Below are 11,009 nucleotides of genomic sequence, written 5' to 3'. Positions count from 1 at the left end.
CTACCTAGTACTAATATGACGACCTTCTCACTGTGCAACTGTCTAGCAAGGGCAGCAGTTGTACTTTGCATTAGCATTCGACATCATAGTATCCCCCCCAAAAGTGTGCTATGTTTGTAGTTTTGAGATAATTTTAGATCACTCTTTAGCAAAGGCAGAAGTTAGTCATTATGTTTCCTACCTGTAGCTCCATAATAGGACTTCCTAATGAAGGAAGACGTCCATGTTTATACATACATATGTTAACTTCACTTTCTAGTCAGGGTAGAAGTGGGTTATGCGTTACTTACCTTTGACAACTTTATATTGTATATTTTAACTTCACTTTCTAGCAAGGGAAGAAGTGAGTTATGTGTTACTTACATTTAACAACTTTTTATATATTTTCACTTCATCTTCTAGCAGGGGCAGAAACGAGTTATTTGTTTATTTCAGTTGACAATTTTGTGAGTCATGTGTTCATTACATTTTACAGCTTTATATTGTATATTACATTTTACAACTTTATATTGTATATTTTAACTTCACTTTCTTGTAAGGGCAGAAGTGAGTTATATGCTTATGTCTCAGAACTTATAAGGATGGTTTCATTCTGCCTGGAGGGGAAGCTGCAACTCCTTTTCCAGATGCAGTTGGCGTTTGTTTGGCCCTCACCTTCCTTGGCCAAATTCAAGCAAGTTCAATTTTTAATGTTGTTACTGGATTGAACTTATTTTACTTATTAAACTGGCTTTGGGTTTTTACCCATAGTCCTTTACGTTCAACTTTGGCTTGCTTATTGACGCGTGGTCCAGCAAACAGAGCTCAGGCAAAGCAGCACGACCAGCACTTATTTTCAAGTGGGTAGTTATAAGATGAACATAATAAATTTTTAAGTGCTTCTGTATAATAACCGAAGATTAAGCATTGCAAGAGTCAAATAAAACATCCATATTCCACTATTTTGAAACCTGGTTTGGATGCAGTTACTCAAAAATGACTTCAACCTCTAATCCTGAACAGAATCTACTAAGAAATTTTACAGATGTGGCTTTTGCAAAGCAAATATTAAGAAAAGTAAACAGGACGCGATTGCTACAACCTCGGACAAAACCTATTGAGACACATTACAAAAGTACCTATTTTTTTGCACTCACCCTGACAAAAATGCTTACCGTCGCAAATTCAAAGATTATTTCCCCCCTCCCCTATTGCAATGTTGTTTGCAGTAACACAAGAAATACATGCTCGAGTTGTTAAGCCCCAACAACATTGTACCAGGGGTGGGGAGGGGGGCAAGTTTGTTCCTCTTGGAAGCGATTGTTGCATGGCGGGAAATTAAAAATTGCATTGAAATGTCTCAACAGTTTTTTCCGGGGTTGTAGCATCTAAGGCAATTGACTATCCTCATCATAGCAGCAAACCGATAATAGTAATAATAATAATAATAATAATAATAATAATAGTAATAATAATGTGCGGGAGGCCGTAAGTTCAATCCGGCCGGACCAACACTCGGGGTCTTTAATTAACTGAGAAGAAACTGCTGCCTTTGTAATAATATCTGCAAGTGGTTAGACTTTCTAGTCTTCTCGGATAGGGACGATAAATGGAGGTCCCGTCTCCTGCAGGGTTGGGTAATTTCCCACACACGAGATTGCTATGTGATAGATGTCCTCCGCAGGGTGGGATGGGTGGGTAAAAAAAATGGGTTAGGTGTCACTTGGAACGAAATTTCTGTTCCTTTCTCCTGCCATTCCTGTGGCGAACAAATTAAACTAAACTAAACTAAACTAAACTAATAATGATAGTAATAATAATAATTATATAGTTAATGGCCTACGCTCATGCGCCCCGTCATACTATTCTTACTATATAGAGCATACAAAAGTTTTAAACTGCATAATTATAATAATAATAATAATTATAATAGTAATAATAATATGGCGGCAAGTAGGTCGGACGTTATACCTTGGTGCCCGCTAGAGTAAGTGTTTGTACTGAGAGCAGGCCGAGCTTGAGCACTAAACGCAGTTTAAAAGTTAATTAACGTTCACCTGCATTTGTCGCTGGATAAAAAAGGCAAGCTAGTGTCTCGAAGCAAGTATTTTATCGAATTTTAGTTTTAAGTCTTTAGTGTCAAGTACGTTAAACATTGCAAGGACTTTTTAAGATGATAACATGAATAGTAAAACTACCAAAACAATTTTGAATGGTTGAACATTATAAGAACATCATATAAACATGAAGTTTATTCCCACGCATGAATATTAAACTGAAGGATATTTTTAAATGTTGAAGGAGCTTTAAATATTGAGTTCTGTATATTAGAAGGTTAATCGATTTATTTAGAGAATTAAGTTAATAAGTTTTACAGCAATCTTATTCACAGAACGTGACTTAGTTGTTGTTATGTATATTGATGATAGATTGTAAATTAGCGATGTCATACTAGTATTAGGTGTATCTTAAATGATTTTCCCTGCTACCAAATAGGTTTTTATATTTTTTATAAGTGCAACGATGTGTAGTTTCACAGGTTACGCCGTGCGCCCTATGAAACTTTCTTTCCCTGGCATGCTGAAGTTCAATAAACTGCGTCATAATATACGTTAATTGAAGCTCCCCCTTAGATGCTTTTCAACCACAATGTATACTAACTAAGAGCTTATAATAATAATAATGATAGTAATAATAATAATAATATTAATAATAATAATTATAATGATAATAATAATAATAACAATAATAAATTAAAATGTTTATATAGCACCTATCCTTTTTCAGTGCTATGAGCTTAAAAATCCCCACTGGCAGGAGGCAGACCAGTGAGACATAACGATTGTATTGTATAATTATAGCCTTCTCAGTCACGTACATAAAACTGTTTCATAATTTTTTGTACTGTTGACCAAAAACACAGTGATTGTGCCTATCTATGCCAGCACAAAGCAAGTACTATGCTACGTCAAAGGCTGCTGCACCCTACTTTCAAGGTGACTTGAGTTGATAACTTAGTTTTTTAATGCCACTTTCTCCTCATTTTTTCTCGTCTAAATCGTGAGGACAAATGATATCTCCTTTAAGGTCATCAAAATTGATGTGAGCCCATCTACCAGAACTCTCATCTACAAGTCTGACTTGCGCGTATTGACCAATATACTCCTCTACGTTCCAGCTCTTACGGTACATATTCTCCCGACAGTTTCCTGTCTCAGTTCTGACGACCTAAACGTAACGACAAACATAAACAGTTTTTAAACCTTTGTTTTGATGATTGCTGATTAATGCACTTGCAATGCTTTGAACTTGGGGAAAACTATATCTTCGAATGAGGGTGAGCTAAAGAATAAAAAGGTTATGCAGAGTGTCAGACGCGAAATTGGTTATCTCGCAGACTCTTCCCTAAGTAAGCTCAACATAAGCCATTTCTAAGTCAAAAAATATTTCAAAAGTAAAACCAAACATTTTCGACATTTATTTGTTATAAGGGTTATCATCACTTACGCAGATGGTGACCAAGGGTCAATAATGTTTAGATTTTACTTTTTAGATATATTATCCCTCTAAATATCTCATTTTAAACCGCAGCGAACTTTATGGATATCACGAGGCTCAAAACGGTTTAGCAATTTTGAAAGACCAAATCTCTGATACCTTGATCAATGCACCTAAGCTGTTTTAAAGGAATCAAAGGACACATAATGATCAAAGTGAATAATCTCACCTGGTTGTTGACAATAAGCTCCGCACGAACTTCATTTACTTTACATCCTCCACCAATGAGAAACGAGATATTCTTTCCGATGATACGAAAACAAGGCGAAGTGAGAGTTCCATGGGGTTGGTCGGCTCCATCTGGATGCATTCCTCCGGCGGGAACGCTTTCATTTGGCCGTTTCTCAGCTCCCCCTACCCACCAGTCCCCTTGAAGCTGGGCGGTTTTACCGCGTGGGAATGGATTGTCACCAAATGTTGGCTGGTAAATGAAAGCTCTGCCGGTCATTTTCCACCCGCCGATTCCATCTTCAAAGTCAAAGCTGCAGGCTACATTAAAAAAAAAAAAAAAAAGAACCCTAGATCTTTTATTCCCCTGATTATCATTCGGTGTTAATTCCACTCTACGGTTTTTTATTTAATTACCCTTCTTGCAGTATACACCAGTAAATCCTAAAGGACATTTACAACGAAATCCTTTATCAGTGTATCCAGCTTGACATGTGCCATTGTTGAAACAGGGACTGCTGCTGCAGGGATTCTGTTCAAGACAAAAATGTTGAGGACAAAATCATAGTTTAGCTTACTTTCCCGGGGTTATCATGTAATCTCAAATGAACACATTCTTGCTGGAACGGTACCTTCTTGAGCTTTTTTTTTATAAATTAAGAGAAGACAAGAATTAATTACACTTTATCAGTCATTAAATAATGGTAATTGAACTGAGTGGAGTGCAATTTGGGCTGAAATCATACGCGTTATTTCAAAATCGAACGAGCGCGCAGCGCGAGTTCGATTTGAAATCACAAGTATGATTTCAGACCAAAATTGCACGACACAAGGTTCAATTACCACTTTATTACATCCATTTTGAAATTGCCCAAATACAGGACTTGGTGAATTGAAATATTTTACTGAGGCAGTACTGAGCCGGTTTTTAAATAAAAAGCGAAACCGGGAACGCTTTTACATCTTATTTTGTATGCAAAACAGAAAGACTTTGACGTCATGTGTCAAAAACTCAGTCAAGCGTAAAATGTACAATTTAGAGCAAAAGACGGTGCGATTTGTGAATAAATCGCATCAATAAGAGCCAATCAGATTATAGGGACCACCAGTGATTTCAAAATGGATGTAATAAACCAGTAAAATATGTCAATCGCGGTACTCGATTTTGAATGGGTCCCTTTATTTTAGCCACGTGTATCTTGTTATTTCATTTTTTTTAACATTTTTTCTAACATTTTTTCTATAACATCAAGAAAGGTTAGATATTCAAGTCTTCTCGGATAGGGACGAAGAAATGGAGGTCCCGTCTACTGTAGGGTTAGGGGCAGGAGATGTTAATTTCCCACGCACGAGATTACTGTGTGATGGAGGTCCTCCCCTGGGCTGGGATGGGTGGGTTTACTGGGCCCGCAGTAATTGGGGCAAGCTGTTGCGGTGTCCCTGCCTATCGGCGAAGCTAATAAACTAAACTATAAACTATACTGTGACACCACTGGTGTATCTTAGCTTTGGTATTCTCCCCTCAGGTGACAACTCATAAATAAATAAAAGTTGTCGAAGGATTTTTTTGATTGAGATTTTCTTTGAAAGGTCTCCTCCAATCTCTGTTTCTAGAACTACCATACGAAGGAAAGCTCACCAAAGAGATAGATAGGCCAATCTTGACCTATTTATACCGAAACTAGTACTAATCACGTGGGTTATTTCATAGCTTTACAAAGTATTTCTCGATAGTTTTATAAATGAACACTTAAACAAATAACATTTTATAGATAAGTATACAGTCTCTAATGTTTATAACAATGTAATATTAATACTATGTATGGAAAGATCTCTCAATTTCACACCATCGAAATCAGGAAAAAACGTTCCTAAGGATACACAATGCAGTACTAAGGAATCATTTCATTTCAATTCAATAGATGCACAAGAATTTCAAGAGTAGTTTAAGAGGTAATCTCTCAAACTGATCGCCCACAATAATTGTTCATCGTCTAAAAAAAGTCACTTTACCTCGATACTGAGATGGGTGTAATCTTGTTTACTCTGAAGGTCGGACGAGCTTGGACTTTCGTCCGAAGCGTTGTTCAATTCACAAATGTAGTTCCCTCTTTGTGAAAGCCCAACATTTATGGACACACAATTGGGCTCCATATAACACAGCACATTACAACTGCCTTGATGGGGCACCTCTACAAGCCTGATTGAATGATATTTCATGACTCTGTCCTGTATGGGTTCTTTGAAGATAATGGATCGACATTCTTCACCTATTTGGTTTGCAAATAATAAAACAAGCTCATCAGGCATCTCTGTGATTTTACCGTTTGACTTTTTAACGTGCACTGAATGAGGGCGTGAGAACCAGCGGCGAGTTACCCGTCAAAGAGGAAAGCAAACAATTTACATCCCACTCTAAGTCCATTCCAATGGATGCATTTGTTGAGCTGAAAATGTTATGTTCGGAAACCTTGGTGTTCTTTCTTTGTTTCCAATTGATGCAATTGTTAGTTAAGACAATTTGAATATCTTGGCCTAAGAGACTGGCAACTTTTCATGTATATGTTACTCCCTCTAGCACTTCACCGTCATCCAGACTGCGCACGATTTTTAGAAACAAAAGCCTACCATTGAGTCGAATTTGTCTGAATAGAAGTCTCTGACATGAAGAACGACTTACCTGTTTTTGGACAGTAAAGCTGATGGTACCATATCAACTACAAAATTCCAAAGGTTGAAATTGCTTCCTTAACAAATTTGGTTACGATGAGGAAAGACATCAAGGTAGTAAGGTGGGCATCTCGCCAAACACATTTTTCACCTCGTTATGAGAAATATCAGATTATATCATGGGGCAGATACCAGTGGGAAGCTTTTGTTCCGGTTTGGACATCAACACAGTGTTAATGTTGCCCTGAAGGTAGGGAGCAGTCATCTGGTCGCTGGGAAAGCTCTCCTTTATTAAGATTGTTCTTCTTTCTCTTCGAGTGTAATACTTGGATAGTAACCAAATGTAATACCTTTTACTGAGCACACCTAACGCACCTGAACAAACACTTCCATCTCCAACTGATCCTTCCTCCTTGCAAGTACAACCATAAGAGCCATTAGTGTTTACACAAGTCGCATTCACACCACAAATGAACCTGTCATTTACACATTCGTCAACATCTACAGGACAAAAGCCAATAAGTAAGTCATGGAAAGACTATTTCAAAGTTTGATGATAGATATCTTCTAGCCAACTTTACAGAAAATTTGTTTTAACTTTTTTTTTTCGGTTTACTGACGAAAGATACCTGAACATATCTGTCCATTTCCCAAAAAGCCTTTCTTGCATGTACAGTTATAAGAGCCATGGATGTTGGTACAATAGGCATTTGCGTCACAAAGATGGCTGCCATTTCTGCATTCATCGATATCAGGGTGAATGTTTGAAAATATAGAAACATCTAAGCATCACACCATGTTCATTATTTATATCTTTCCTTTCAGAGAATAGAAGAACAAATGAAAAAAATTGCACAAACCGAAGTAAGTGAATGATACCTATACATTCATGTCCAGTTCCATTGTATCCCTCCTTGCACGTGCATTTATACGAGCCATAAGTGTTTGAACAAATTGCATTGGCGTCACAGAGCAAGATATCATTCTTGCATTCATCGATTTCTGGAAGATAAATGGTAAAAATAATGTAACAATAAACTAGAAATAAATAGAACTCGTCAAAACATATGAAAGAAAATATCTGACGAAAATAGGCTAAGAGCAGACGAAATACGCTTACCTCCAGTTCCCAAGCTCATATTACAATACATTAATTGTGTCTTTCCATTACCAGTTGGATTCATCCAGTACTTATTGCTAATGGCATCTTTTCCCTCACTTGCCTTTATTTCTTGGCAAGATAGTGCTGGTAATTCGAGAATGGAACCCAAAGGTGCTGCAACACATAAAGAATTAAACAATAAATTCAGTAGACAACCACCTTGCTAATTTCTCAAAATTTTTCTTCTTGGAAAAGTGAAAAAGTTAAGAGTATGAGCATAGATGTAATGGGCTATTTCCTTTGAAATATTATTTCACATTCTTCGAATAAATGATGATAATAAATTTGACAATATCAAGAACAATGAAAAAATACTCTAGAATATGCAACTATTACCGGGAAATAGTCTTTAGGAATAACTTTTAGTTTTCTCGCATTTTTCTCACACTTTCATTTTTCTCAAACAACGCAGAAGCAGTTAGATTACTTTACTGGAAAAAATCTGACTCAATAGTTTACTTAAATATGGGAGTTTTTAATAAAAAAAGTGTCTTTGAGAAAGAAGCAGCTGTCATAGTTGCTCACCATGATAATATATAGGCGTTCAAGTATAATCAAGACAATAGAAACAGTTTATATTCTCTCAGTAAAACGTGAAAATAAGTGTTTTAAGGATAAAAATTGGTCCCGCTTGCTATTTTCTTCCAAAAAATTCCCGCTTGAGGGCTGTTATAGGCAAAAATACTCGCTGTAATCTTGTATCTTGGCTTACGGATTACCTGCATCACCGGACTCGGGTTACAGGTAGTCGATCAGACGAACTGTAAGCGAATTGCGGAATTCCACAAGGGCCCGTGTTTATTTAGTTTGTATACAAATGACATGCTAGACAGCGTTACATCGGGAACACTATACCTGTAAGCTGATGACACCACTGAATTTACTGTATCGGAACAACTGTGGATGAAGTACGTATGATGCACGATCCTCGCAGTAGATAGCGCTATTTAAGCAATAGCGAAAATCAGACCTGAAAAAAATCAGGCCTGTACGGGACTCGAACCACTGACCTCTGCGATACTAGTGCAGCGCTCTGCCAATTGAGCTAACAAGCCAACTGAGAGCAGGCCGTTAAGTTGATTTGTAATGAACCCGTGAAAGTGATAAATGAGATAGAATTCGAGTTCCGTACAGGCCTGATTTTTTTTCAGGTCTGATTTTCGCTATTGCTTAAATAGCGCTATCTACTGCGAGGATCGTGCATCATACGTATCAAATACCGCAGTTCAAAATATATGATTTTCATATATTTATTCTATTTGTGGATGAAGTATTCAGCCTTCGGAACAATGCGCTAGACGAAATTAACAAATGGTGTGTAGCCAACTAGCTAACACCACTCCCAGAAAAATTCGAAGCAATGCTATTGTATAAAGGATCGTTCATTGGACCTTATCCCCTGATCACCATAGGCAAAGCAGAAATTTCGTGGGTAGGTCACGCAAGACTGTTAGGGATAACAATAGATCATAGACTCACGTGGGCGAAGCGTCTCAAAGATCTAAAGAACAGCTTTGTCACCAAACTAAATCTGCTAAAAAAAGTGCTCTTTTCTAACAAGAAAATCACCCCTGGATTTATATTTTAAAGAGATCCTTCCTTCTGTGTCATACGAGATCACCATCTGAGGAAATTGCAATAACGTAGACCATATAAAATCCCTACAAGCACTACATTGTAGAGCTGCAAGGCTAATTTATAACTTGCCATGGGATACGCCATCGAAAACAGTTATGGAAGTTAGCAACTGGTACTCGATATACGATATGTACAAAACAAATCTTGTGAAAGTGTTTTATAGTTAACGACAAAACGTGAAAAGAGTTTTATAGTTAACGACAAAACGCCCCCTTTGATTTCTAATTTAGTTACGTGGAGAGACAGTCAATATAACCTAAGAGGACATAAGAAAGCTATCGTTCCAAGATTTTCAACACAATTCATGAAACTACTCGATACGTTTTCGAGGCGCCGTACTGTGGAACTTCGATTCCGATTAGTTAAAAGATTCTTATAATCTCAAACAATTCATCGGAAAAGTGAAACTGGACCCATCATTTATAGAACTTAATTTTAACAACCTATCTGTTCAGACGATACCTAAGAAGATGATGCGCGATTTTATATTTTAGACCTCTGAATTTTATGTAGTGCTCGAGTTCTAGTGTTTATTATTTAAAGTATATCATACTTTTAAACTTACTTAATAAGTAATACACGACCCCACAAGCATGTATTTTGCTTTAACTATTGATCGTGTTTAAATAAAGGATTTTACTTATTCACTTACTGAGGGAGATGAAAAACTATCTAACATGCGAATAAGTAAGGCCATCTCACTACATCAGATAAATACATACCTCTTCCGTTCAAACGCCTGATATAAAACCAACCAGGGGCCGCGCGAAAGTTTACAGTCCTCGCCTCTTTGGTGCGGTTGTTTAGTTCGCAGATCTCCTTCTTTCTATAGTAATTGTAGCTTTGGCAGGTAATTTCTTGTCCACATCGGATATCACAGATATGGGGAGCTGATGCTGACATCTTTTTAAAGACGAACTTTTCTAGTCTCATGCCTTGAATGTTGATCTCCACCCTGCACTGTTTATTAGGAGATACGGGTTCCATAAAGAAAACGAGGATGAAAAGACAAAAACTTGGCCACAGCATTTTTTCTGTAAGAATAATAATCGGTTCATGTGTCAGTATACGTTTACACAGACATCAAGAATACCGTGAGTTTATTAAAAACGCAAGATGTATCAGAGTGCCCTGTGGCACAAGCTTCTTGCCTTGCTGTTGCATTGTATGAAAAATTGGGAATGTTCTATGCAAGCAACTCTAAACTAACAAACAATTTCCGGTAAAACAAAAAAACTTAAGATGTCGCAGATGAAGAGACTCCATTTTTATACGTGTTTGTTTGTTGTTAATATTTTAACTGTTCGAGCGATTGTTGCCCAAGGATTATCGGGAGATTTATGTATTTTTATGGCTCATAATGAAAACGGGTTTCCACTATCTCTCCTCGACTTCATGTCAAAATCTGATGACAAGTAAGGTGTCTTACCTTTAAAAGTATATAAAAACTCAGCCTTTTGTGGTGTTATTTAATGCTGACCATCACTCGGTAAGTTTCTATTTCGAAGTCTTTGGTTGATGTTATAAAGCTATAGTTTAAATCTAAAAAAAAACTCCGAACATCCTCCTGAATTCTCTCCCCTGCATTAATGAAAGGATGCTAACCTGACAGCTTGAGCCACAGTTTGTTGGTAAACTGTAATGAATAAAAAATAGCCTCAATTGTCATTGATAACTTTATGATTGTGAATTGTAAATGATATCAGTAGGTGAACGATAATTTGACAGGAGCCCCAGACCCCGTGAACATGAAATATTATGCTTTTCTACTATGTGTTCGATATCCTAGTAATTATCGACGAAACAAAACGTTATTTTGTTTATGAGGCTTTAT

At 37.0% G+C, this 11,009-nt stretch overlaps 2 protein-coding genes across 2 annotated transcripts; both read right to left on the bottom strand.

Moving 5' to 3' along the window:
• Positions 1-404: 404 nt before the first annotated feature.
• On the bottom strand, positions 405-5,328 carry LOC148724413 (pikachurin-like). The gene is made up of 4 exons (XM_088730203.1): positions 5,188-5,328; positions 4,123-4,237; positions 3,707-4,026; positions 405-3,207 (listed from the first exon to the last, which is right to left on the bottom strand). The coding sequence occupies exons 1-4, from the start codon at positions 5,326-5,328 to the stop codon at positions 3,019-3,021; spliced, it is 765 nt and encodes a 254-aa protein (XP_088586329.1). The 3' UTR covers positions 405-3,018.
• Positions 5,329-5,709: 381 nt separating this feature from the next.
• On the bottom strand, positions 5,710-10,757 carry LOC111339170 (uncharacterized). Its single transcript, XM_088730202.1, has 6 exons — positions 10,605-10,757; positions 9,898-10,209; positions 7,496-7,651; positions 7,255-7,377; positions 6,751-6,876; positions 5,710-5,975 (listed from the first exon to the last, which is right to left on the bottom strand). Exons 2-6 carry the CDS (start codon positions 10,202-10,204, stop codon positions 5,710-5,712), a joined length of 978 nt encoding a protein of 325 aa, XP_088586328.1. The 5' UTR covers positions 10,205-10,209; positions 10,605-10,757.
• Between the last annotated feature and the right edge of the window lie 252 nt (positions 10,758-11,009).

The sequence above is a fragment of the Stylophora pistillata genome, chromosome 8, assembly GCF_964205215.1.
Source record: "Stylophora pistillata chromosome 8, jaStyPist1.2, whole genome shotgun sequence".
NCBI classification, from domain to species: Eukaryota; Metazoa; Cnidaria; class Anthozoa; order Scleractinia; family Pocilloporidae; genus Stylophora; species Stylophora pistillata.
The sequence above is the reverse complement of the archived record's forward strand: the minus strand, read 5'-3'. Positions and strand labels throughout refer to the sequence as shown.

Bases quoted from the DNA above. Each gene is read 5' to 3' on its own strand.
- LOC148724413 (XM_088730203.1), bottom strand. From the start codon at position 5,328: ATGGTAGTTCTAGAAACAGAGATTGGAGGAGACCTTTCAAAGAAAATC. The intron at 4,238-5,187 runs GTATAGTTTATA...TGTCTTGAACAG, and splicing joins GATACACCAGTGGTGTCACA to AATCCCTGCAGCAGCAGTCC. The intron at 3,208-3,706 runs GTGAGATTATTC...CGTTACGTTTAG, and splicing joins AGCTTATTGTCAACAACCAG to GTCGTCAGAACTGAGACAGG.
- LOC111339170 (XM_088730202.1), bottom strand. From the start codon at position 10,204: ATGCTGTGGCCAAGTTTTTGTCTTTTCATCCTCGTTTTCTTTATGGAA. The intron at 7,652-9,897 runs GTATGTATTTAT...TATGTGTTGCAG, and splicing joins CAGGCGTTTGAACGGAAGAG to CACCTTTGGGTTCCATTCTC. The intron at 6,877-7,254 runs GTATCATTCACT...TTTGTCCTGTAG, and splicing joins AACTGGACATGAATGTATAG to ATGTTGACGAATGTGTAAAT.